The sequence below is a fragment of the Littorina saxatilis genome, linkage group LG12 (assembly GCF_037325665.1).
Source record: "Littorina saxatilis isolate snail1 linkage group LG12, US_GU_Lsax_2.0, whole genome shotgun sequence".
Taxonomy (NCBI): Eukaryota; Metazoa; Mollusca; class Gastropoda; order Littorinimorpha; family Littorinidae; genus Littorina; species Littorina saxatilis.
The window spans coordinates 21,020,224-21,043,382 of NC_090256.1; the positions used below are offsets into that span (position 1 = coordinate 21,020,224).

General features: G+C 42.3%; 1 protein-coding gene across 1 annotated transcript; it reads left to right on the top strand.

Annotated features, from left to right (window-relative positions):
• The first annotated feature begins 11,392 nt into the window (after window positions 1-11,392).
• Window positions 11,393-22,666, top strand: LOC138981234 (uncharacterized). The gene is made up of 4 exons (XM_070354076.1): window positions 11,393-11,877; window positions 16,562-18,716; window positions 19,942-20,127; window positions 21,872-22,666. The coding sequence occupies exons 2-4, from the start codon at window positions 16,689-16,691 to the stop codon at window positions 22,664-22,666; spliced, it is 3,009 nt and encodes a 1,002-aa protein (XP_070210177.1). The 5' UTR covers window positions 11,393-11,877; window positions 16,562-16,688.
• The last annotated feature ends 493 nt before the right edge of the window (window positions 22,667-23,159 follow it).

A 23,159-nucleotide genomic window follows, 5' to 3' on the forward strand; every position in this document is an offset into this window, starting at 1 on the left:
AATCGAGTCGAGTAAGCCAAATGGGGGCCAAACCGGTTTCCCCGTTCCGCCGACCTGAAACGCAAAAGAATTGTGCGCTTCAACTAAATGGATTTCTATACGACTTCATTACTTTCTTGCAACTTATGAACCTTTACTTAAAGCTTTTAAATGGTCTGAAAGTAGTGTTACCGCGTACTTATAGATGCACTCATTCGTTTTATTTTTTCAGCGACGGTCACTTAGTTTAAGGTTGCAAAAAGGCCAAGTCTCGCTGAAAACACTGTTTCACACTCCACAGATCGCAACAGTGCCGCTAGTAGTCTACACTTTGTGTTTGATGGTAGAATGGGATATACAGATTACAACACTCGTGGTTTTTTATATGGCTTGTATTTCAGTCAAGACCCAGCGGGAATATCAATCGAGAGCCACTCGCCAAAGGCTCGTGTCTCCCGATGATATTCATCCGCTGGGTCTTGACTGAAATACAAGCCATATAAAAAACCACTCGTGTTGTAACCTATACATACGCAGACTTTTCTTACAGTTTCGCTGTTATTCACATGTCTATACAGTAGCACGTAAACCACAGAAGAACAAAAAGTGGCAGGTAAAAAAGCCTCTTCGATTTTCCCACCAGACGAACGTGACCGCCAATAAATCAAACTCAGCAGGTAAAAAGATCGATTATTAGTCTAAGTTACGAATGGCTGTATTGTTCGCGTTAACCACAGGTACTTGGCAGTGCTACATTTCAGGTTCGTTTGTCACTGGCGCATGCAAAATGTATTGCAAAATATGTATGATATATATTTATCGAAAGTATAAACCGTAATGCAGCACATAGAACAACGACAACTAAACACCCTCGACCCATTGTCCATTGCATAACCTACAGTCCGAAATCAATGAGCAGCCGTATCGTTCTAGCGTGCAAATTCCCCGGCTACGCGTGGTCCGTCCGCAGTCGACCTGTACTGCATTCACTATCGGATTATGGTAGGATGTGGTTGACGTCTTTTTTACATTTAGTCAAGTTTTGACTAAATGTTTTAACGTAGAGGGGGGAATCGAGACGAGGGTCGTGGTGTATGTGCGTGTGTGTGTCTGTCTGTGTGTGTGTGTGTGTGTGTGTGTGTAGAGCGATTCAGACTAAACTACTGGACCGATCTGACCATAGTGGCAGCTGTCCTTGGTCGGTAAGGGAACGGGACCTAGAACGGATGTGTGGAATGCGGGTATGACAACTCAGTGTGTGAGAGCGCTACCGTTGCGTTACCGTTGTTTTAAGTTCCTTTAACGATCCAAGCGTTCCGTTACCGACCCTACCGTTCAAAGCAGTTCCGTTAACGATCAGTTACGTTCATTGCGGTTCTGTCCCGATCCCTCCCGTGCCCGCACCGTTCCTTGGTCGGTATAGTACGGGAACGGGACCTAGAACGGTTGTGTGGAAAGGGGGTATAAGACTCGACCACTTGGCTTATGGTGGAGACAGCTGGAAGATCTCTGGATATAATTGAAGAGGAGTAGTCTTCCTTTTAGAAAATGTGTACTCTGCCTTGCAGATCACAAAATTGTGCTGTCGGGGCTGGGGAAAGGGAGTGGAGGGTAAGGGGGGTGGGGTGGGTGGGTAAGCGAGGGGTAAGAGAGACGAAAGAGAAAACTGGACAGGGAAAAGTCACTGCCTGAAGTATTCAATAAAGCCACACACACACAAAATAAATTACCACATATGCAGGTTTTCAATTCATATTTTTGCAAAGTATCTGCACAAGCATGGGTGCCTCTGTGAGTATGTTCGTGGGTGCCTGTATCCTCAGGAATTTGAGGATTTCTTTTATCTCTCTTTTTCTGACACCGTTGATTTAACGTCATTTTTACAGGACAGTTTTTTTTTCCTTTCAGTTATAAGTTGTAGTAGTTTGACCTTATTGTTTTAGGACAAGTAGAGCTCGTTCACCAGTAGCAAAGATTCACTCAGTCCGTCAGTGTGCCTGAGTGTGTGTGATGGGGGGGGGGGGGGGGGGCTCTCCCGTGACCGGCCACCTGCAATGTACGGACAGGTGTCCGTTCATGAGAGGGACTGCTGTAACAGCAAAACTAGTGTGAAACATAAGTAATCAATTTATCGACTTGACTATATTCACAACAGGGACTTATCACTCTTCTTTGCATGTTTTTATACCTACGGATTTTCAAATACTCTGCAACACATGTAACCCAAATTCAACATGTGCCTGTACAATACCGCTTCTTTTATGAAAACATGGCTTCGGCCATGTTGATTTTAATCAAGCAATTTTCTTGTGTCGGTATTATTTGGACACAATATGTGTGACCCCAAACACGAATTCATGGTTGTGAGTAAACCTTCTTAATAATATGTCTGGTTGCGCAAAGTTAACAGCTTGTACATAAAGGACATATCTTTCACAGATATCCTTTTCAATGCAATTACTCTTTTAAATCCATGTTATTGTTCTCACACATTTCGTATATCTTGTTGTTTAGGGGTTTACCAGATGTCATTGACATGGTTGCTAGCCCTGAGGAGGTGCACATTTTAAATCAACGGGATTTGTATTAATCAATCAATCAATCAATGACGCTTATATCGCGCATATTCCGTGGGTACAGTTCTAGGCGCTCTGCAGTGATGCCGTGTGAGATGAAATTTTATACGGCCAGTAGATTGCAGCCATTTCGGCGCATATTTACCTTTCACGGCCTATTATTCCAAGTCACACGGGTATAGGTAGACAATTATTAACTGTGCCTAAGCAATTTTGCCAGGAAAGACCCTTTTGTCAATCGTGGGATCTTTAACGTGCACACCCAATGTAGTGTACACGGGGGGAGGGTTCGGACACCGAAGAGAGTCTGCACACAAAGTTGACTCTGAAATAAATTTCCGCCGAACCTGGGATCGAACTCACGCTGACAGCGGCCAACTGAATACAAATCCAGCGCGCTACCAACTGAGCTATATCCCCGCCCCTGTATTAGTAACAGAGCTGCGTTTATGTTTGTTTATTAATCATTATTCACACGATCTGTATGCTTTGTAAATGTCATATTTCACTAGCTTGTCCATAGTTGTCTTTTTTTTTCTTTTTTTTTTCTCTTTTTTTTCTCAGTTGCATGCAGGCTGCTTCAACCCTTTCTTTTTTGCCTTTTTGTTTTTTTTGTTTTTTTGTTGTTGTTGTTGTTGTTGTTGGCGGGGAGCATCCTTCTTCATTGATTTTTTTTTTTTATATTTTTTTTTTTAAGTAATGTTTTTTCTTTTACATTAACATTACTATATCTAAATGTATTTTAAGTAACTTTTCTATATAACAATTCCCTCTCAAAAATGCATACAATATCCAGAGGGGAGCCATATCTATAAATACCAACACACATTTTGGCTATCACAATCAAATAATTCACATAACTTATTAGTGCCTTGGAACTTTGTGAATTTTCAAATACGCCCCAAAAAACTTCCTTTACGGTAATTTTAATAATCATATTATATTTACAATTCACTTTATCCTCAACGCATTTCCAAATGGACATAATTTTCGGGCAAAAGTAAAAAAAATGTTCAATATAATCAATTTCGTTCTCACAGTGAGTACAGCAATTACTCACGGAAATGCCTATTTTATACAATAAAATATTTGTGGGGTAAATATTGTGCAATATTTTCCAATGCAACATTCGCAATCTTGTTTCAGTGGTTACTTTGTTTACCATTAACCATTGCTCTTTTCCCGGCCTGAAATCAAATTTATGTTCCCAAAATTTAACTACAACCGGCTCCACATATTTTTCCTTTATAATTAATTTGCGAAATTGACAAGGCTTACTCAGGTTCTTTAAATCGTTGAATCCACATACATTTCCATTTGCAGAGCGTAGTGTTGCTGCTTTAACTGCTGTACAAATCACCCTATATTCAAAGAATCTTGTGGGCTTACATCCAACCTTCTGCTGCATAATATTAAAGGGCACAATCTCATTACCAACATATACATCCTTTACTCGACAAACGCCTGCTTTAATCCAGTCGCTAAAAAACAGGGTTTGGCCGCAATAGATTATATCCTTGCTGTTCCATAAACACGTATCTCTTAATAACATGTCTCCACCTACTGCTCTCTGAATCATGTCCTTATTTTTCAACCAACAAATTAAAACTTGTTTCCAAAATACATTTTTAATTAATCCCAATCCTTTAAATTTTTTTACCGTGGTGTTAGATTGGAAGCAACACAACCTTTCACCAAGCTTCGAGAACATATGTATCGGTATTTGTTTCCAACTTTCCTGCTTTTCGTTCAATAAATTTGCCGCCCAGGACAACAAACAAGAGGACTGCATATCAATGACATCAATCATTTTTAAACCCCCATCAGGAAACTCTTGACACATCACTTTTCTTTTAACTTTCTCAAATGCCTTAGTGTTTGAAAATCGTTTTTTCCAAATAAATCTGTAAAACATAGTATTTATCTCAGTCAATACCTTTTCGGGTATTACCAGTGCTTGCAACGGATAAATAATCTGCGATAACAAAAGAGATTTCACAATGCATATTTTCCCCATGATACTACAATTTCGTTTAAACCATTTTACAATGTTGCGTCGTATATTTTCAATACGGCTTGTCCAGTTTTCTTCAATCTCAGAGACCGATGAGGAGCTACTGAAATAAATTCCCAAAATCTTCACTTTTGTAGTCCACCTTAACCCGCACTCATTTTCATTACCATATTTATTACTGCCCAAGGCCATGATTTCAGTTTTTTGTCTATTCATTGCCAAACCAGAGAATTTGGAAAAATAGGTAACAAGGGTTAATGCGTTTTTTAACTCATCCATATCGTTCAGAAATAGGGTCACATCATCAGCATATAATAATATCTTAAAGAACATATCATAATTATCATTAGTTTCTTTTGGCAGAGGCAGACCCTTAATTGAACCATCATTTCGAATTTTCAAGGCCAACAATTCTAATGCAAGGATGAAGGCCATCGGTGAAAAAGAACAGCCCTGTCTGATACCTGCGTTTAATTCAATACATTCCGATAACCAGCCCATAAAATTGATACAACTTTCCGATTTATACAATAGAATCTCTACCCATCTTACAAAGACGGCACCAAAATTAAATCGTTTAAATGCATACACAATATACTCTTTGGAAATCGTGTCAAATGCAGCTTTATAGTCCAGTGCTACAAGGAACCCAGGTTTATTATATTCGTTTACATACGATACTAAATCGTCTATTTGCCGGATCGCTGAACTAATGGTTCGACCCTTCAAAAAACCATACTGATCTCCATAGTTGTCTTGTGTGTCGTCCTATTTTCTATTTTTTTGGCTTTTTGTGCTAAAAGCATACGCCCAAGAGCATTTACTTGCATTATTAATGAATTCTATGCGGGCGTTATATGAAGCCCGAATATGTTGGTCTTTGCTATAACACATCTTAGGACTAATTTGCATTCGTACAAAGTGTTCATTTCAAAGTCCACACAAAAAGAATATCGCAGACTAGGTGTCTCACTCGAATCGCTCTTTCTGAAAGTAATGTGAAAAGAAATAATCTTACCTGTCATAACCTAATACTGAATAGCTCTTACAGAAAGTAATGTGAAAAGTTATAATCTTACCTTTCATGCCTAATACTGAATAGCTCTTACTGAAAGGAATCTAACAAGTTATAATTTTACCTTTCATGCCTAATAGTAATACTGAATAGCATTAACGCCAAGTAATGTATTGCACTGCATAAGGAATCAATCTGTCTTTGAATTGACATTTGTGTAAGGGCGGCAGTGGCAAGAGCCAAGGCCGAGACAATTAACGTTCAAATCTCCGGTACAGTTTTTGTAGACTTATAATAATAATAATAATAATAATACGAGAATTTATAACTCGCACATATCTCACCACAAGGCGCACTTATGCTTTTGCTTGTATTCCAAGCTCTGTTTCTTTTCTTGTTTGTTTCTATAAAAACGTCGGTTGTTTGTGTTTATGTGAAATACATTATTCTTAACAGATGAACAGCGTACGTTCATTCCCTCCTACGCGTTCGGTGAGAATTTGCATAACTCAATACTGTGAATATTACATTTTGTTTTGTCACAAATTAAACGTTTGAATTGCATATATAACATTCTTTTTTATGTTTAATACTTTGACAGACGCCACTGGAAAGAAATAGTGTTCTCGTTGTTTGATGTTATCAAAGCTAGGTGACGGCCGCAGTGGCGTGGTGGTAAGACGTCGGCCTCCTAATCGGGAGGTCGTGAGTTCGAATCCCGGTCGCTGCCGCCTGGTGGGTTAAGAGAGGAGATTTGTCCGATCTCCCAGGTCAACTTATGTGCAGACCTGCTAGTGACCTAACCCCCTTCGTGTGTACACGCAAGCACAAGACCAAGTGCGCACGGAAAAGATCCTGTAATCCATGTCGGAGTTCGGTGGGTTATGGAAACACGAAAATACCCAGCATGCCTACTCAACGAAAGCAGAGTGAGCTGCCAACGCTCTCAGAGTATAGTGTGGGGAACCCAAATGGGCAAACGAGCTCACACGTAACCAGAAAATTGTGGAACGCTGAAGAAGAAGAAGAAAGCTAGGTACACGGCTTCTCGTGAAAACTGTTTGGCTCACCATTTCAGGTCTGGCCAGGTTTTTACATGGGATAAGACCACCCCTCCACTTGAACAAACACCAACAAAGAATAGCCTGGGTGGGGGGGGGGGGGTCCTGATTTGGCCTATATGGTCCGCTGGACCCAAAACGCAACAACTAACTAACTAACTAATTAACTAACTAACTAACTAACTAACTAACTAACTAACTAACTAACTAACTAACTAACTAACTAACTAACTAACTAACTAACTAACTAACTAACAGCCTGGGTGCTCTCTGTTCACTGTGGTATTTTGAGGGATGACCTAATTTCAATTAGATCAACTTTATAAAAATGCATAATAAAATAAGTTTAAATTAATGTTCTATTTTAAAATGATATAGTCGGTTGTTGTTTTGTTTCCGCCATGTAATTGCCAAATGTATATGGGCAGAACTCGTGCATATCTTCTTTAAAAAAAAAGAAAGAAGGAACTCCTTATTTATTTCACCGGACTACAGACCTGTAAGTTAATTTGTATTTTTGAAACAATTTGCGTTTCTTTCCTTTTGTTGCCAATGTGTGTGTGTATGTGTATGTGTGTGTATGTGTGTGTGTGTCTGTGTGTGTGTTGTGTGTGTGTGTGTTTGTGTGTGTGTTTGTGTGTGTGTGTGTGTGTGTGTGTGTATTTTTCATGTGTGTGTGTGTGTGTGTGTGTGTGTGTGTGAGTTTCTGTCTGTCTCGGCATGGGCGGGGTAGGATGGTGCGTGCGTGTGCGTACGTGTGAGTGTGTGTGTGTGTGTGTGCGCGCGCGCATGTGTGTGTCTGCGTGTGTGTGTGTGTGTCTGCGTGTGTGTGTGTGTGTGTGTGTGTCTGTCTGTCTTTGTGCGCGCGTGTCTTTGAGCCCTTGTTGGTGTGTTTACGCCCCGTTCTGAGAGTTTTGTGCGTCTGAGCCCGTGTGATAAGTGTCACCGTTTGCAGGTGTGTTTAGTTCAATTCTCCAGCTCTCTGTCACTTCGATCCTTTGAAGTCGCTGGCAAGAACACAAACGTCAAAGGAAGATAGTGATTTCATGACTCGCTGCGTGTAAAGAAACCTTCAAAGCCAATGAGTCCCTTTGTGTTGAAAAGATCGTTGGGTGGACTTCTCTTTTCTAGGCGCCAATTTTAGGCGGCGTGGGTTTGCGGACAAGACATTTAGATCTTTTCTTCCATGTGGGTTACGAGGTGGGGGTGGAGATCGTTCGATCGAGGTAATCGTCCAATAGTTTACTGCCAGGAATGCCCATGTAGCGAGTATCAGGGCCTATTTAGTGGGGGTTAAATTGCATCTAGAACGCAAACAGAGAACCTTGGACGTAATTAATTGAGAAAAAAACCCAAACACAGTCTTTATTTATTTTAATCTTTTTAATTTTTATTATTATGATTAATTTTGTTGTTGTTAGGGGGCTGTCTTTCTTTCGTTCTTCCGTTCTTTCAGTATTTCTTTGCACTCACCAGATATACTCGCTAGGTCAGACAGTAGCCCTAGCAATCGCTGTCTTTTGACGTACGTGCTGTCAAACGTATTCGAAACCCAGCTGCAGCAGCATATTTAGATACAACTTTGTGCCGCAGAATGATCTCGTACCTTGTCCGTAAAGATAGTACCCGACACTTAAATCAATAATGATTAATATAAATTGCGACCTTTTGGCAGAAATCCCTTGAGAGTGTGTTTACCCCAAACAGCAACGAAGACTCGAAAGCCACCCCACTCATCCTATCTCCGAATAAAGAAAGTCTTTTTCCCCAGTATAATTGACGTCATGATTTGTGTAAGGCAAACTGTGAATTCTCACAGGTGAAAAGACCACTTTAGCGAAGCACATTTGAAGTGCCACTTTCAATAGTTGCGATACCATGCCTAGTTTAATCTATTTGTTGAAAGCTTACTGAACAAATGGCTATAATGTTTTTTGTGGAAGGTGCTTCCGTGGCAGTGTTTCGGTTTGACGTCTTGTTATTATGTATTCACGCCTGAAAAAGACGACGACGACGACGAAGAAGAAGCCAAAGAAGACATATACAGAAATCGGCTGATATGCTCCTTGTGTCATGGATTGCAATGATATTGTCCAAGCTACAAAATTGAACTACTTGCCTTCACTGGGCGAAAAGTGGCGTTTTGTATCTTACAAAACTACTCAAAATCCCAACAAAACTTCAAGTTTCAATGGGTTTATTAGATTTTGGTGTTTACGACAACGCCAGATTTTGATTGGATTTTGTTGAAGTTATCGCTGCGAAATTGCCTGGAATTTCAGCGCGTTTTGCGATAGTCAAAACATCATGTTAAACCATGTTACAGCATGTCTGTAACATGCAAAAATGCCAAGTTTTGATGGCATTAAAGCTTTGGTTTAACGCCAAGTAACATCATGTTATCGTAGACTTAACTTGCAAAACTGCTTGTTTTGGTGGTGTTACAGCTTGCTTGTAACGTGATTAACATCATGTTATTGCTGGTTTAACATGCAAAACCCCATGTTATGTTGGTGTTAAAGATTGCCCAAATGACTATTAACTCCATGTTATGTTGGTGTTAAAGCTTGCTCAAATGCCTATTAACACCATGTTAGTTGATGTTTGGCTTGATTATTAATGTAAAAAAACACCATGTTATGACGTTCACATAATTGTTTTCACCTGGATGGAATTTTGTGGAAAAGAAAGCATGTTGTTTGGGAATTGTGTGCGGGTTTCATGCTTGGATATTGCACTTTGCTGACTTGTCACAGGTCAATTTACATTTAACAATATTAGTTTTCAAATGCATCATCCTTCACACATTATGTAAACATCTTTAACATTAACACTTTGGTTGTAAAAGTATTGCACTTTATTCAAACAGAACAAAAACAAAAATGCTGATTCACAATGTACAATAGCAAAGGACTATTTTGAGTGGAGACAGTGTTCATCCACACTATAATTGGATAAGCTGAAATAAATTATTTAAATCGGTGAAGGCCACACGAAATGAAAACACACTATCAGTAAATTACTTCCCTTGTGAGTGAGAGGGTCATACCCATAAAAGCCATGTCAGTTTTAGCCCATGTGAGTGTGTGTGGTGAGGGGGGGGGAGGGGGGGGGCAGATGCCCTGTGAAAACATTGGCCATAGATATATATGTGAATTACTTCCCTTGGGTATGAACATTTATGAATGATTTAAATGGGTGAAGAAAGGCTAAACAAAATGAAAATCAGTAGCTTACCGCGAGAGTTAAAAAAATGTAGGTAAAACAAAATATTAAGATATTGTCATTTGTACGGAGGAACCACTCACAAACTTCGCAGATGAAAGATTCTTGAAAGCAGTTTCTCTGATGAAATTAATCCACAAACAAACAAACAAACAAACAAACAAACAAACAAACAAACAAATAAACAAACAAACCCACAAGGAACAACAACCAAGAAAAAGAAAAAAAAAGTACACTAGATAGAACAACAATAACAATAACAATAACAGCACTTTATTGTCCATTAAAATATTACATAAAAATGGAAATTTTTCTTCGGCACACCCTGCCTGCCTGTAAACAAGAGCGATTTTAAACGTCAATACCCCAAGGATAAAAAGCAACCACTATCACAAAAAGCACATTTTGAAAGGCAATTCATATCAGTGTAACCTCCAGCTAAACAAGGCCTGTTCTTTTGTAACACAATCCTGACAGCTCAAATCTCTTCACCACAAATCGATTTCCTAACCCTCTGGAGATCGAGAACTTACACGTATCCCTCACACAGAAAATCACACCTACAATTGTAGGTTGTCGATTGTATCTATATACATCTACCTGAGATCTTTCCCCTGTCCATTTTAATTCCACCTGTGCTATTCACACTCAGTCTAAACAGACCGCGAAAAGTATGCTAATGGTTCAGATCGCACGGAGATAGCAAGTCTTTGACTTTTTGCTCTCTGTGGCGCTCGCATGCATGCCTGGCAGGAGGGCTTGGCAGCTATTGACGACAATTGTTAAAGTTGTCGCCCTTCCAGCGATCACAATTAGACATACCACCACAGACCTGCCAAGGTTTTCACGTGGAATAAGCGTATTTTTTCACATGGACATAATTATACAACAAATCAAAGGTGTGGTTGAACTCTGTTTACGGAGTGGGACATATTTGCTGAATTGATTTTGCAGATTTACATTTAGGTGTAACTTTCCAAATTAATGATATACGATACCGATTCGTGCACATCCTGGCGGTGACCTTGCAAGTAATTTTCTAATGCTGCTATGAAAAAGTCACCGAGACATACTTTGTTCTCGAGATTCTTTGTCATTCTTCCTTTGACATTCAAAAGAAGTGCCAGAGAATGTTAAAGTGACGCCATTCTTCGCATTATGACGTCTTCTCGAGCTTTGTTTATAGAACACTTTTGACATCAGAGATTTTATTTTGGGTTAGATGGTCAAGAAGAGACGCCTTAGTATAGGTTGTTTAGTCGATGTTGTTTCTCATTAATTCAGAAAAAAATGCGAATATGGAAGGAGCCAGGCTGTTATTTTGTGGCATGTTTTTTAAGTTCAAGGATGTCTGTATTCCGTGTAAAAGCCTGAAAAAATGTGTGTTGATGAAAACGATCGCTTACACAAGAAAGTGTGTGCCTTTAAGCTAACGGTAAGGTTAGTCTGCTGTCAAGGCACTCTCAGTTCAAACACACTGTGCCACTGCGTTGACAGTGATACTATGTATTTAAATAGACCATTTATCCTGGATCGCCAACTAGCTCTCTCTCCGCTCTTTCTCTCTATTACGAGGTAGCGGCCTCTCGCATTTAGGAACCTACGCTTACATGGCCTTTCAGAAATCAGGGGGATGTCATATCCGGTGTCGATTGTAAACATGGACGAAGTTGCCGAGGTAAGTTCTGAAAATGCTAAAATAAACTCAGCTAAAGTGCATATGGAACATGTTTTTCGATGAGTTTTGTTAAGTTTAGTTTGGAGTTTTGGAAAATCCAGTTCATTGTCACCTCCCATTGTCACAAATAACTGGAGCGTGCTTTCTTTTCACTGTCTTCGAATCGCTGGCCTTTCAAACCGGACGCTAAGCGCCCCTGAAAGTCGAGCGTCGTAACCTCGAAGGGTCACGTGACGAGAGTTGGCGGTCCAGGCTATTTGGTCTGTGGTATTTACTACATTATGTGAAAGTCACTGAACAGTGAAGTGTCTGTTGTGCTCCGTGTGAAGGTCTGTGTTTTGTTTTGGTTACAGTTTTGTTCCTTTAGTTATTTGTCTGCCTGACCGTTCCGTCCTTCTTTTTGTCTTTGTTCATCTTATTGTTGTTGTTCTTTCTATAATATTTTTTTGTAGGTTGTAAATAGTGTACTTCCAATGTAAATGCTCTGACAACTCATTATTGATTTATTTCTTAAAGGCATATGTACGCGCTCCCGTGTTTACAAAGTGTAGTTTGCCCATAATCGATGTCAAACGCACCATAAGACCATGTAATGACGATATGTCGCCATGCGCGGACCATATACATGCATTACAGCTTGTTTTAGAGTCTCAAAAACTTTGGATGTAAACAAAGACGCGGAGTTATTTCCCTTGCGTCAACGCTACCTCTGTTGGCAAATCTATAAATAGGACGATCCAGATCAAAATGAAAATTAACATATCTCAACATTGAAGGGGTCCTAGACCACAATATTTTGCAGGGAACTTAATTTAGCATGTCTCCAGCTGTTGGAAAAGCAATTAGCGTGTATAGTCATCGAGTACATGTGGCTTTAAATTTCTTCACATTTTTGTTGTTATTTTCCTTCGTTTTTACATTTAGTCAAGTTTTGACTGAATGTTTTAACATAGAGGGGGAATCGAGATGAGGGTCGTGGTGTGTGTGTGTCTGTGTGTGTGTGTGTGTGTGTGTGTGTGTGTGTGTGTGTGTGTGTGTGTGCAGCAATTCAGAGAAAACTACCGGACCGATTTTCATAAAACTGTACATGAGAGTTCCTGAGTATAATATCCCCACGTGTTTTTTCCTTTGTTTGATAAATGTCTTTGATGACGTAATATCCAGCTTTTTGTAAATGTGTGTGTGTGTGTGTGTGTGTGTGTGTGTGTGTGTACGTGCGTGCGTGCGTGTGTGTTTGAGTGTGCACGCGCGTGCGTGCGTTCGTGAGTTCATGCGTGCGTGCGTGCGTGCTAGCCTACGTGCGTTTGGGCGCGCATGCGTTAATAGAGCTGTGCGTTGTTAGCAATGACGCAGTGTGAAAAGTGACACCGACCGACAACAGATTTGTCAGGGATTACAGTCCAACAATTCCATCTAGGCCGTATGTCAAGCTAGCAACAAACGCTGTGAGCTAACGTGCAAACAAGCGCCAAACCCAGTGGTGACATGCAATGTGAAATACATTGAACGATTTCACAGAGCCTGTTTGCGTGCAATTGTTAGCCCACACGTCACTGGGAAAGTTTGTTTTGTGTCATAACGCCATGCTCAATTTACAGTTTGGAGCATTGCACTGTCGGTCTTCTAGACCAAAGGTTTATTATTACATTTATTTATTTATTTCGTGTGTGAAAAAAATAGCACTAAGTTCAAAGTTCAAAGTTGCAGGCACCCAGATGTATGAAGGTTGAAACAATGATCGAGCTCACGTGTCTCTGAATTCCTTATTTCTTAAAAAATAAAACCCCACACAAGTCGCGTGAAGCAAAATTACTACATTTCGTCAATCCGTCGAACTCACAGAATGAAATGAACGCACTGCATTTGTTGCACCAAGACAGTAATAGCTGTGACGACTCCCCGAGACCATGAGCCAAGAAAACTCGTTCAAGAAAAAAGCGTGCAGAAAGTAACAAGCCAGAACACAGGAATAGCGCTGTTTTATCTTCATGAGTTTGTTTTTAATCCAAACATATCATATCTGTATGTTTTTGGACTCAGGAAATGTTAAAGAATAAGATGATTTTTTTTTCTCGATCGATTACTAAACTTTTAATTTTGATTACAATTTTCAGATTTGTAATGACCATACTTATCAATGTTTGATTAATTGCTTTTTAAGCTTCCAAGCTGAAATGCAATCCAATAGTTCGGGCTTCGCCGTCAACCATTTTGATAATCATGTTTTTTTGTTCGTGGGCTGAAACTCCCACACACACCACACACACACACACACACACATGCACTACACACACACACACACACACACACGCACCTGTGCTTGCGTGTACACACGGGGGTGTTCGGACACCGAGGAGAGTCTGCACACAAAGTTGACTCTGAGAAATAAATCTCTCGCCGAACGTGGGGACGAACTCACGCTGACAGCGGCCAACTGGATACAAATCCAACGCGCTACCTACTGAGCTACATCCCCGCCCCGATAATTATGTTAAAACTTGAGTAAAAGTTTTAAGCAGCGTTCTGCCCCCAATATTATACTTGCAACAAACAACACATAAACACACGCACGCACGCACGCACGCACGCACGCACACACACACACACACACACACACACACACACACACGCGCGCACGCGCGATCACACACACACACAAACACACACACACACACACACACACACACACACACACACACACACACACACACGCACCCATGCTCAAATTAATATGCATCTACTTTTACTTTCTGGTACTTGTTTGAAAGATACAGATTTGTTTTGAAACTGCTTTTCACGAATTATCGGTAATCTAAAACTGTTATGTAACTGGGTTGCATTAGGTTTGAGTGCAACAGGCCATGCACATGTGTCGTTTATTATTCACCTGAGAGGAACGTAACACCACCACCACCACCACCACCACAAAGTCCGGCCTTCGTCGAAGATTGCTTGGCCAAAATTTCAATCAATTTGACAGTGCTAGTGCCGCCTCAACTTTTACAAAAAGCCGGGTATGACGCCATCAAAGATATCCAAAAACTGAAAAACACATCTGGGGATATTATAGCCAGGAAGTCTCATGTAAAATTTCATAAAGATCGGTCCAGTAGTTTAGTCTGAATCGCTCTACACACACACACACACACACACACGCACACACACACACACACACACACACACACACACACACACACACACACACACACACACATACACACACACACACACATACACCACGACCCTCGTCTCGATTCCCCGTCGATGTTAAAACATTTAGTCAAAACTTGACTAAATGTAAAAACAACAAACAACAGTATGTTTAAATCAAGGGGTCTGGACGAATGGGCAGATGTTTGCAGTTGCCATCTCTGACGGATTACGCGGTAGATTAAAAGTCCATGTCCTATATAAAACTATATAACACTGTATAGTTGGGTGGCTGGTGTATCATTCTTTTGTGTTGTCTATCATAAGATATCTATATCGCCCGCACAATGGATAATGAACTACTTATCATTTGATCCCCGCGTCCTATTCTCTTCGGGAACAATGGACCACAAAGCTAACACAACTCATAAAAGATTACCGACTTTACTACCTATGTTCAAAGCAAGCGTGAACAGTCCCAAATGTATCATCCATGTCGCTCTTGTAATTGTCTGTGAAACACTTCGATTGCAGACTGAATTAGTGAAGGATGGCATACACTATGGCGGAGAGATTCGCTAATCTAGAGTGACAGCCCAATAGCGGTGAAAGTCAGACAGCGCCGATGTACACAAGAATACCACCAGACAGACATAGTTGAAAACACACACACACACACACGGACGCACGGACGCTCGTACGCACGCACGAACGCACGCACGCTCGCACGCACGCACGCACGCACGCACACAATCGCCTGCTCGACCACCCGTCCGCCAGACCACACACACACACACACACACACACTCCAGGATGTAGCTTACTCTTAGTGCGTCAATCAACGCGAAGTCGGTCAAAGAGTCCCAGAAACAAAAGAGAATGGCAAAGGAGAGATTGTAGGGTCAACAGCCTACCACAACTTAAGACGATCCGATGCGATTACTCTGATAGCACGTCTCGCGAACAAGTGCGCAAACCAAATGTCTTCGATCAATATTGTATTTTCCTTCTTGTCATTGCTAGTGTTTTGCTGGCTCGACAATATGCGAATGAATGCATTCCATGATGGTGTAGAGACATAGGAACTCGGATGACACGTGCACAGGTGAGCAGGAGACAGTGCCTTATACCGCTATACGCATGTAAAGTGTTTCAGAACAAAGTATAAAATCATATTTTTTCGAAGACTGCTGTCTAACAATTTCATCGTCTGATTTCAAGCATTTTCTAAAACGTTTTACCGTCTTTTCTAAAATATCTATTATGAAGCAATTTTTGAGACACTGATGCCAAGCCTTTCAAAAGCCTTTTCTAAATCACTACTGTCAAGCCTATTTCTGAATAAAAATACTAATGTCAAGCATCTTCTAAAATATCACTGCCAAACCTTTTCTGAAAATACCACTGTAAATCCTTTTCCAAAAAGACAACTGACAACAGCCGTTTTTAAAAAGACTACTTTAAGGCCTTGTCTGTCAAGACTATTGCTTTTTGTAAAAAGACTATTGTTAACCATTTTCGAAAAGACTGCGAATACACTACTGCCAAGCCTTTTCCATAAACAAATATTGTCCAGTTTTTTTCTCATCTAAAACAACCACTGCCAGGCCGCTTCTGAAAAGACTATACTCTCGAGCTGTTTCTAAAAAGACTACCATCAAGTCTTTTGGGGGGAGAAAATACAACAGCTACTGTCAAGAATTATTTTAAACCGCTGATGTGAAGCCTTTTCAAAACTAACGACTGTCAAGCATTTTCTGAAAATAATACATCCGTGGTTTTCGCACAGAAATAGCCTACATTGAATAGATGATTTGCACAAACGTTGTTTGAGTGCTCAGTTTATGTGTCTTTCTGTTCCAGCGCTATGCTGAAACAATGCCGACTCGGCTGACAGAATGCTGCTCCGTTTGACATAGACATTTTCAATGCACAGCTCCAGCGCACCATAACACCTTACCTCCTGTTCTCCACTCCTTTTGCCAACACGATGCTCGAAATAGAGGTAGTCGGAGAGAGATGCAGGCGGAAGAACGAACCGAGACCGTCACGTGGTGATGGCGACGATGGCAACGACGTCATACCGTCGAGGCCCCCGGCGACTCCCGAAGACGCGATCATCCGCTCCGTAGGCAAAAAAAGGCGTCCAGTGTCTACCAATGGAAGCAGAGCATACCTCACCTCTGCCTCATCGTGGAGACACAAGCAGTTCTACAGACAAGGGAACGCTTTCAGCGGACCTTTGGGCTACGAGAGAGACGCCGTATCGCGAGGAGAGACAGGAATGAGAGTCAAGATTTCCTACGTTGACCGCAAGGGCCGAATCAGAGCCACACCCACCACTAGCCATACAGACAGACCGGTATCTTCCCCTCCGGCCTCCTACAGGGAGCAAGAGAGCCCCATAGCCCAGGACTATCCAGAACTCAGCGAAGCAAACGATCTGTGTGGATGGAGATCCACCTCACCTAACTTCTCGGACCGACTGTACAGACCTCAGAGAAGTCCTTCGGCAAAAGACCGAGCTTTCAGCGCGGTTCTAAGCAGGTCCACGAAAAAGCTAGAAATCCACGGAATCTCTAGCTTTCGTGGCCCTGACTCTGCCAAAGAAGAGAAGGAGGTACCACCAAAGATCGGTTCTCCCGCCTCCATGCTCTCGCTAAGACACTCAAGCGGCCCCACGAACAGAGCAAGATCTGCAACAAGGTCGGGAGCAGTTGAAACAAATGGCTCAGATCGTTCACATTCTGGTGCTAATATTCATACAGTATCGGACACCTCAAAGCCTGGCGAGACGTATACCACGGAAATGGTGACCCTAGGTTCTGATAAGGAAAACCTTGCAAAGCTTCATGAGAAAAGTGTGCCAGGTGGTCAGTGGGGAATTCCAATGATGAGCGAACTTGTCGGTACAATGGCCACTCGCCCTGACTCCAAAGGTGGCTGTTCACCAGAACCCAGACACGTCACTTTTAGTGAAGACTTAACGGATCGCAAACAGCCAACATCTTTCAGCAGCATAGCGAGCACCAGCAGTCACATGCATGAAGTGTCCGAAAACTCATACGTCCACGCTCCCACTGCCCCAGAGATTTCAAACGGACACATTTTTACACCATCTATGGACTTTCACAGCCAGGTTCGAACTGCCTCGGCTTGTTCAAACGGACACCTTCCAACAGCGTCTATGGACTTGCACAGCCAGGTTCGGACTGCCTCGGCAAGTTCAAACGGACACATTCTAACAGCAGCCATTAACTTGAACAACCAAGTTATTACTTCTTCCGCGATCCAAAACGGGCACGTTCAAACACCTTCACCACACTCCAGCGTTCCGACTCCATCGTCCTCACTAAGCTCGAGCGGTCCACTCCGAACGCCTTCCTCAAACGACACACGATGGTTTGACCTCACTGACGGTCCCTCTCGGACATCCATGAACGTTAACGGTCGCCTTCCAACCGTTGCAGCGATTCCAAACGGACACATTCCATCACCCTCACCGCACTCCAGTGGACCAAAACGTACGTCTTTCTTAAAATCAGGTGGCACACTTCGAACATCTTCCGCAGACTCCAACAGTCATCGCCAAGCTGCCGCAGCGATATCCAACGGACACATTGCAACACATTCACCACACGCCACCCGTCCGACTCCAACGTCTTCACTGAGCTCAAGCGGCCCGCTTCGAACACCTTCCACGAGCGCCAAATCCACTTCAGTCCTAACATCGAAGTCGCACGGTGGCAGATTCCATCAAACCCGACATCGCCAACAGTCTTCACAACGACTTCCCAACGTTCGCCCCTTCTCCACCACCGCCTCAGCAGAAAGACGTCTGAATGCTAGAATTCCGGCTTGTGTCAAGGAGAGACTTCGCAGTTTGTGGTACAGCAGTTCGCGCAGGCGGGCCAACTCTGCTACTACTGAACGGTGGAAATGGGCGGCTGGTATGGGGGATGGGGCTCGTGATGAGAAGGTGGTGCGAGATGAGAACGCCCCGCCTTCGGAATCAAAGGTGAGTAACAACAAAATGTCTCTTCCACTATAAATGTGTGTGTGTGTGTGTGTGTGTGTGTGTATGTGTGTGTGTGTGTGTGTGTGTGTGTGTGAGAGAGAGAGAGAGAGAGAGAGAGAGAGACAGAGAGAGAGAGAGAGAGAGAGAGAGAGAGAGAGAGAGAGAGAGAGAGAGAGAGAGAGAGAGAGAGAGAGAGAGAGAGAGAGAGAGAGAGAGAGAGAGAGAGAGATCTTTTTCGGAAAGTTATGATTATTATGAATCGTGAAACAATATGAGTGTGATTCGCGCCAAGAGTTTACAATCATGTTTACAGTTATGAAACTGTACACGTTATTATTATTTTTTTTAATGTTTTATGTTGTTCCATGCTAGTATGTTATATAAACCAGAACCGAACTTCTAATATGAGGTAATACCGTCTTCTGTGTGTATGACTATGTCGGAGCGATTGTGATCTGAGGAGTGTGGTGTTAATAGACGATGTTCGGAAATAACTCTGTCGGGTTTGTATGGGCTGTGAAAGAGTGAGTGCCTTTACTTTTTCGGGGACAAATAAATCTTCTTCTTCTTCTTCTTCTTCTGCGTTCGTGGGCTGAAACTCCCACGTACACTCGTGTTTTTGCACGAGTGGAATTTTACGTGTATGACCGTTTTTACCCCGCCATTTAGGCAGCCATACGCCGCTTTCGGAGGAAGCATGCTGGGTATTTTCGTGTTTCTATAACCCACCGAACTCTGACATGGATTTCAGGATCTTTTCCGTGCGCACTTGGTCTTGTGCTTGCGTGTACACACGAAGGGGGATAAGCCACTAGCAGGTCTGCACATAAGTTGACCTGGGAGATTGGAAAAATCTCCACACTTAACCCACCAGGCGGCCGCAGCCGGGATTCGAACCCTCGACCTTCCGATTAAGAGGCCGACGTCTTACCACCCCGCCACAGCGCCCGTCGACAAATAAATCAACACGTGCTCCTTGTCCGCGTGTTTGAGACACAACACCTCGTTGGTGATTGTCCCGTGAAATATTTGTCCCCCTAAAAGTAAAGGTACTCACTCTGTCACAACCCACACAAACCCTACAGAGTTACTTCCGAAAACATCGTCCATTAACGGCACACTCCTCAGATCACAATCACACCATTATAGACATAGAGATACACAACAAGGTATAGAAGAGTTATTTTCGGAATTCGCCCATAATCAACGAAGTGTGTCACGACAGATGTATCGCAAGTTCCGCTTGGTTGGTTGGCTGACGCTGACCCTAATACGGCTGAAGGCGGCCATCGTCATCAACAGTCAGGACAGGACGGAGCGGTCAGCAGCGGAGATCCAGTGGCGGACACTGTTCGGGGAACAAGGCACGGAGAAACTCGCCTTCGACAAATCTCGATTCTCCAGAGAGAAGGTGAGCATTATACTTAATTATGTGACGGATATGAGATTGTATTATAAGTCTTTATATTGAACAAAAACCCAGAAAATTCCCAAACCATTCAAACGAAACAACTTGTGACAGTAAAACAACAGAGAACAACAACAACAACAACAGCAACAACAACAACAACGACAACAACGACGACGACAACAACAACAACTACATAACCGCCTCCCCCACCCCCACCAACAACAACAACAACACCCACACAAAAACAAGAACACTCACACAAAAACAAGAACACCCACTCAAAATCAACAACACCCACACAAAAACAACAACACCCACAGAAAAACAACAACACCCACACAAAAACAACAACACTCACACAAAAACAACAACACCCACACAAAAATAACAACACCCACACAAAAACAACAACACCCACACAAAAACAACAACACCCACACAAAAACAACAACACCCACACAAAAACAACAACACCCACACAAAAACAACACCCTCACAAAAACAACAACACCCACACAAAAACAACAACACCCACACAAAAACAACACCCTCACAAAAACAACAACACCCACACAAAAACAACAACACCCACACAAAAACAACAACACCCACACACAAACAACAACACTCACACAAAAACAAGAACACTCACACAAAAACAACAACACCCACACAAAAACAACAACACCCACACAAAAACAACAACACCCACACACAAACAACAACACCCACACAAAATCAACAACACCCACACAAAAACAACAACACCCACACACAAACAACAACACCCACACAAAAACAACACCCTCACAAAAACAACACCCACACAAAATCAACAACACCCACACAAAAACAACAACACCCACACACAAACAACAACATCCACGAGTATATTAGTAGCATTATACAACAATGCTTGTTGACCTCACATGAACGTTTCACAAAGAGTTTACGAAGGCCGTCTGAACGATTTTTACCTTTACACAGTTAGTAGCACATTATTTAGCCTATTTGTGAACGGCTTTTACAGGCGTCTTGATCAAATGTTGTTAACAATAGATGTCTGGTTGGCGACTTGACTCTCTAGCGTTTTGTCTTGGAACATGAGATACGTGGAGCGATTCTATTGGATATAATAATAATAATAATAATAATGAGAGTTTATATAGCGCGAACCACAGTGAACTGTGCTCTCCGCGCTTTACATATTAACTATGAATAAAAATCATACTATTTAAACATCAAATATATATACATTCTAACAAAAATAACGTAATAATAAACTTACAGCAACACATTCTCCCCTTATGGACAATACCATGCAAGAAGAAACCAAACTCAGCTACCAGGGAATAAGTACAGTGTTGCGCTGCGAAAATGTGTAAAAAAGACGCTGAAAAGTGTTTGCGAGTTCTGTTTTTCTCTCCCCATTTCAGTGTCTAGGCAATGTCAAGCATTTTATACGGCAAGAAGTCTAAGAGGGTGTATTACTCTCGACCGGTCTTTTCTATTTTGGTGCCAGAGTCAATATTCATCCAAGTGTCTGTGGCAATGTAATCCGCTGCCAGGAGGGTACAGAGAGGTCGAAAGAGGCAAGGGACTTTATTTAGGCGAGTCTTCTTTCCTCCCAATAAGACTGAACATCTGTATGTTTGCATACTGGTCTGGTGTCAGAGGGGATGCAATGGAGAGCACTGTTTGTGTAGGATCAAATGTAGAAGTGTTGCCTCGCAAAAAAATCTAGCTTCTGCAGGAAAATCAGAGATTCCCGTCTGACGCAGCCATCATGGAATCCTACAAGACCATGGTCACCTGGAACGCTTACAAGGTCAAGGTCCTCGGTGACGTCATCAGGTCACGAGACCTGCGCAGTGCACCTCTCTACCGTGGACCCGAAAGAGAAACCGTCGTTGACCCCACTGGCAGGTTGTCGCCAGACAGAAATCAGCCTCCCAGTCGCCCTGTAACAGCTAGAGATCGAAAAATCGAGGACAAGAAGAAGAAAGCTAATGTTCTCCCAATACAAGACGAAAAAGACGATGACAAGACAGGAAAAAAAGCAGAAGACAAGGATGTTGTTTCAGACGTTCAGGAGCAGGAAGTCGACAACATGTCAGAAGGATCCAGTGGCGGAGAAACACGAGAAGAAAAGTTGGCAGACGACAACGAAGAGAGGACTGTTTCAGTTCCACCAACCGCAACACAAGAGAAGCCTCCCGCCATCTTCCCCGTCGTTGAAGTAGACACGACCACATATCCGCCAAGCCCAAGAATCGAACCTCCGCTCGCTGACACAATAACAGCAGAGTATGAAGTGTGTCCTCATATAGCACCTGTCTACGGGATAGGGCCCGCCCCTACCGCCGTCATCATTCACAGACAGTTTACCACGCCGGGTGTGTACAGACCTTACACGACGCCAGAAACCAAGTTATTCACCCATAAGGAAAAGGACAAGCCTGCTAAATCACGTGCCGCACAGACGACTAGGTTTCTCCTGACAACAGACGTGAACAATCGCTCTAGTACTAGCAAATGATAACTGTGTATGTCTTTGGACCGTAGACGGTATGTAATGAGGGTCGCTCTTTGCGTCTAAATCACGCGCACAGACGACCAGTTTACTCCTGACAACAGACCTGAACAATCACTCTAGTTCTAGCAAATGATATCGTTTTGTATTTTTGAAGGGTAGATCGTATGTAATGAGGTATGTCCTTCACGTCAGATGATGATTGGTACCATGTGACTTTGATGCACGTACGGGCTCTGTAGTTCTAGCCTGGACACGCCAAAGAACTGACCATGACTGGCACGCTGGAATTCTCGTGGACTCTTTAGTGGATGGTGCTTGGTAACACTAACCCCACGCAGTAGTAACTTTACTTTGATGTTTTATGTTTTTGCAAGGTTAGCTTGATTAGATGTGGTCAAGTAGATGACATCAATCTTTCACTGGCAATGATAGGGCTTGATCTCTCTATAACTGCCAACATCACGAACATGACTTTGTATAACGGACTTGGATACAG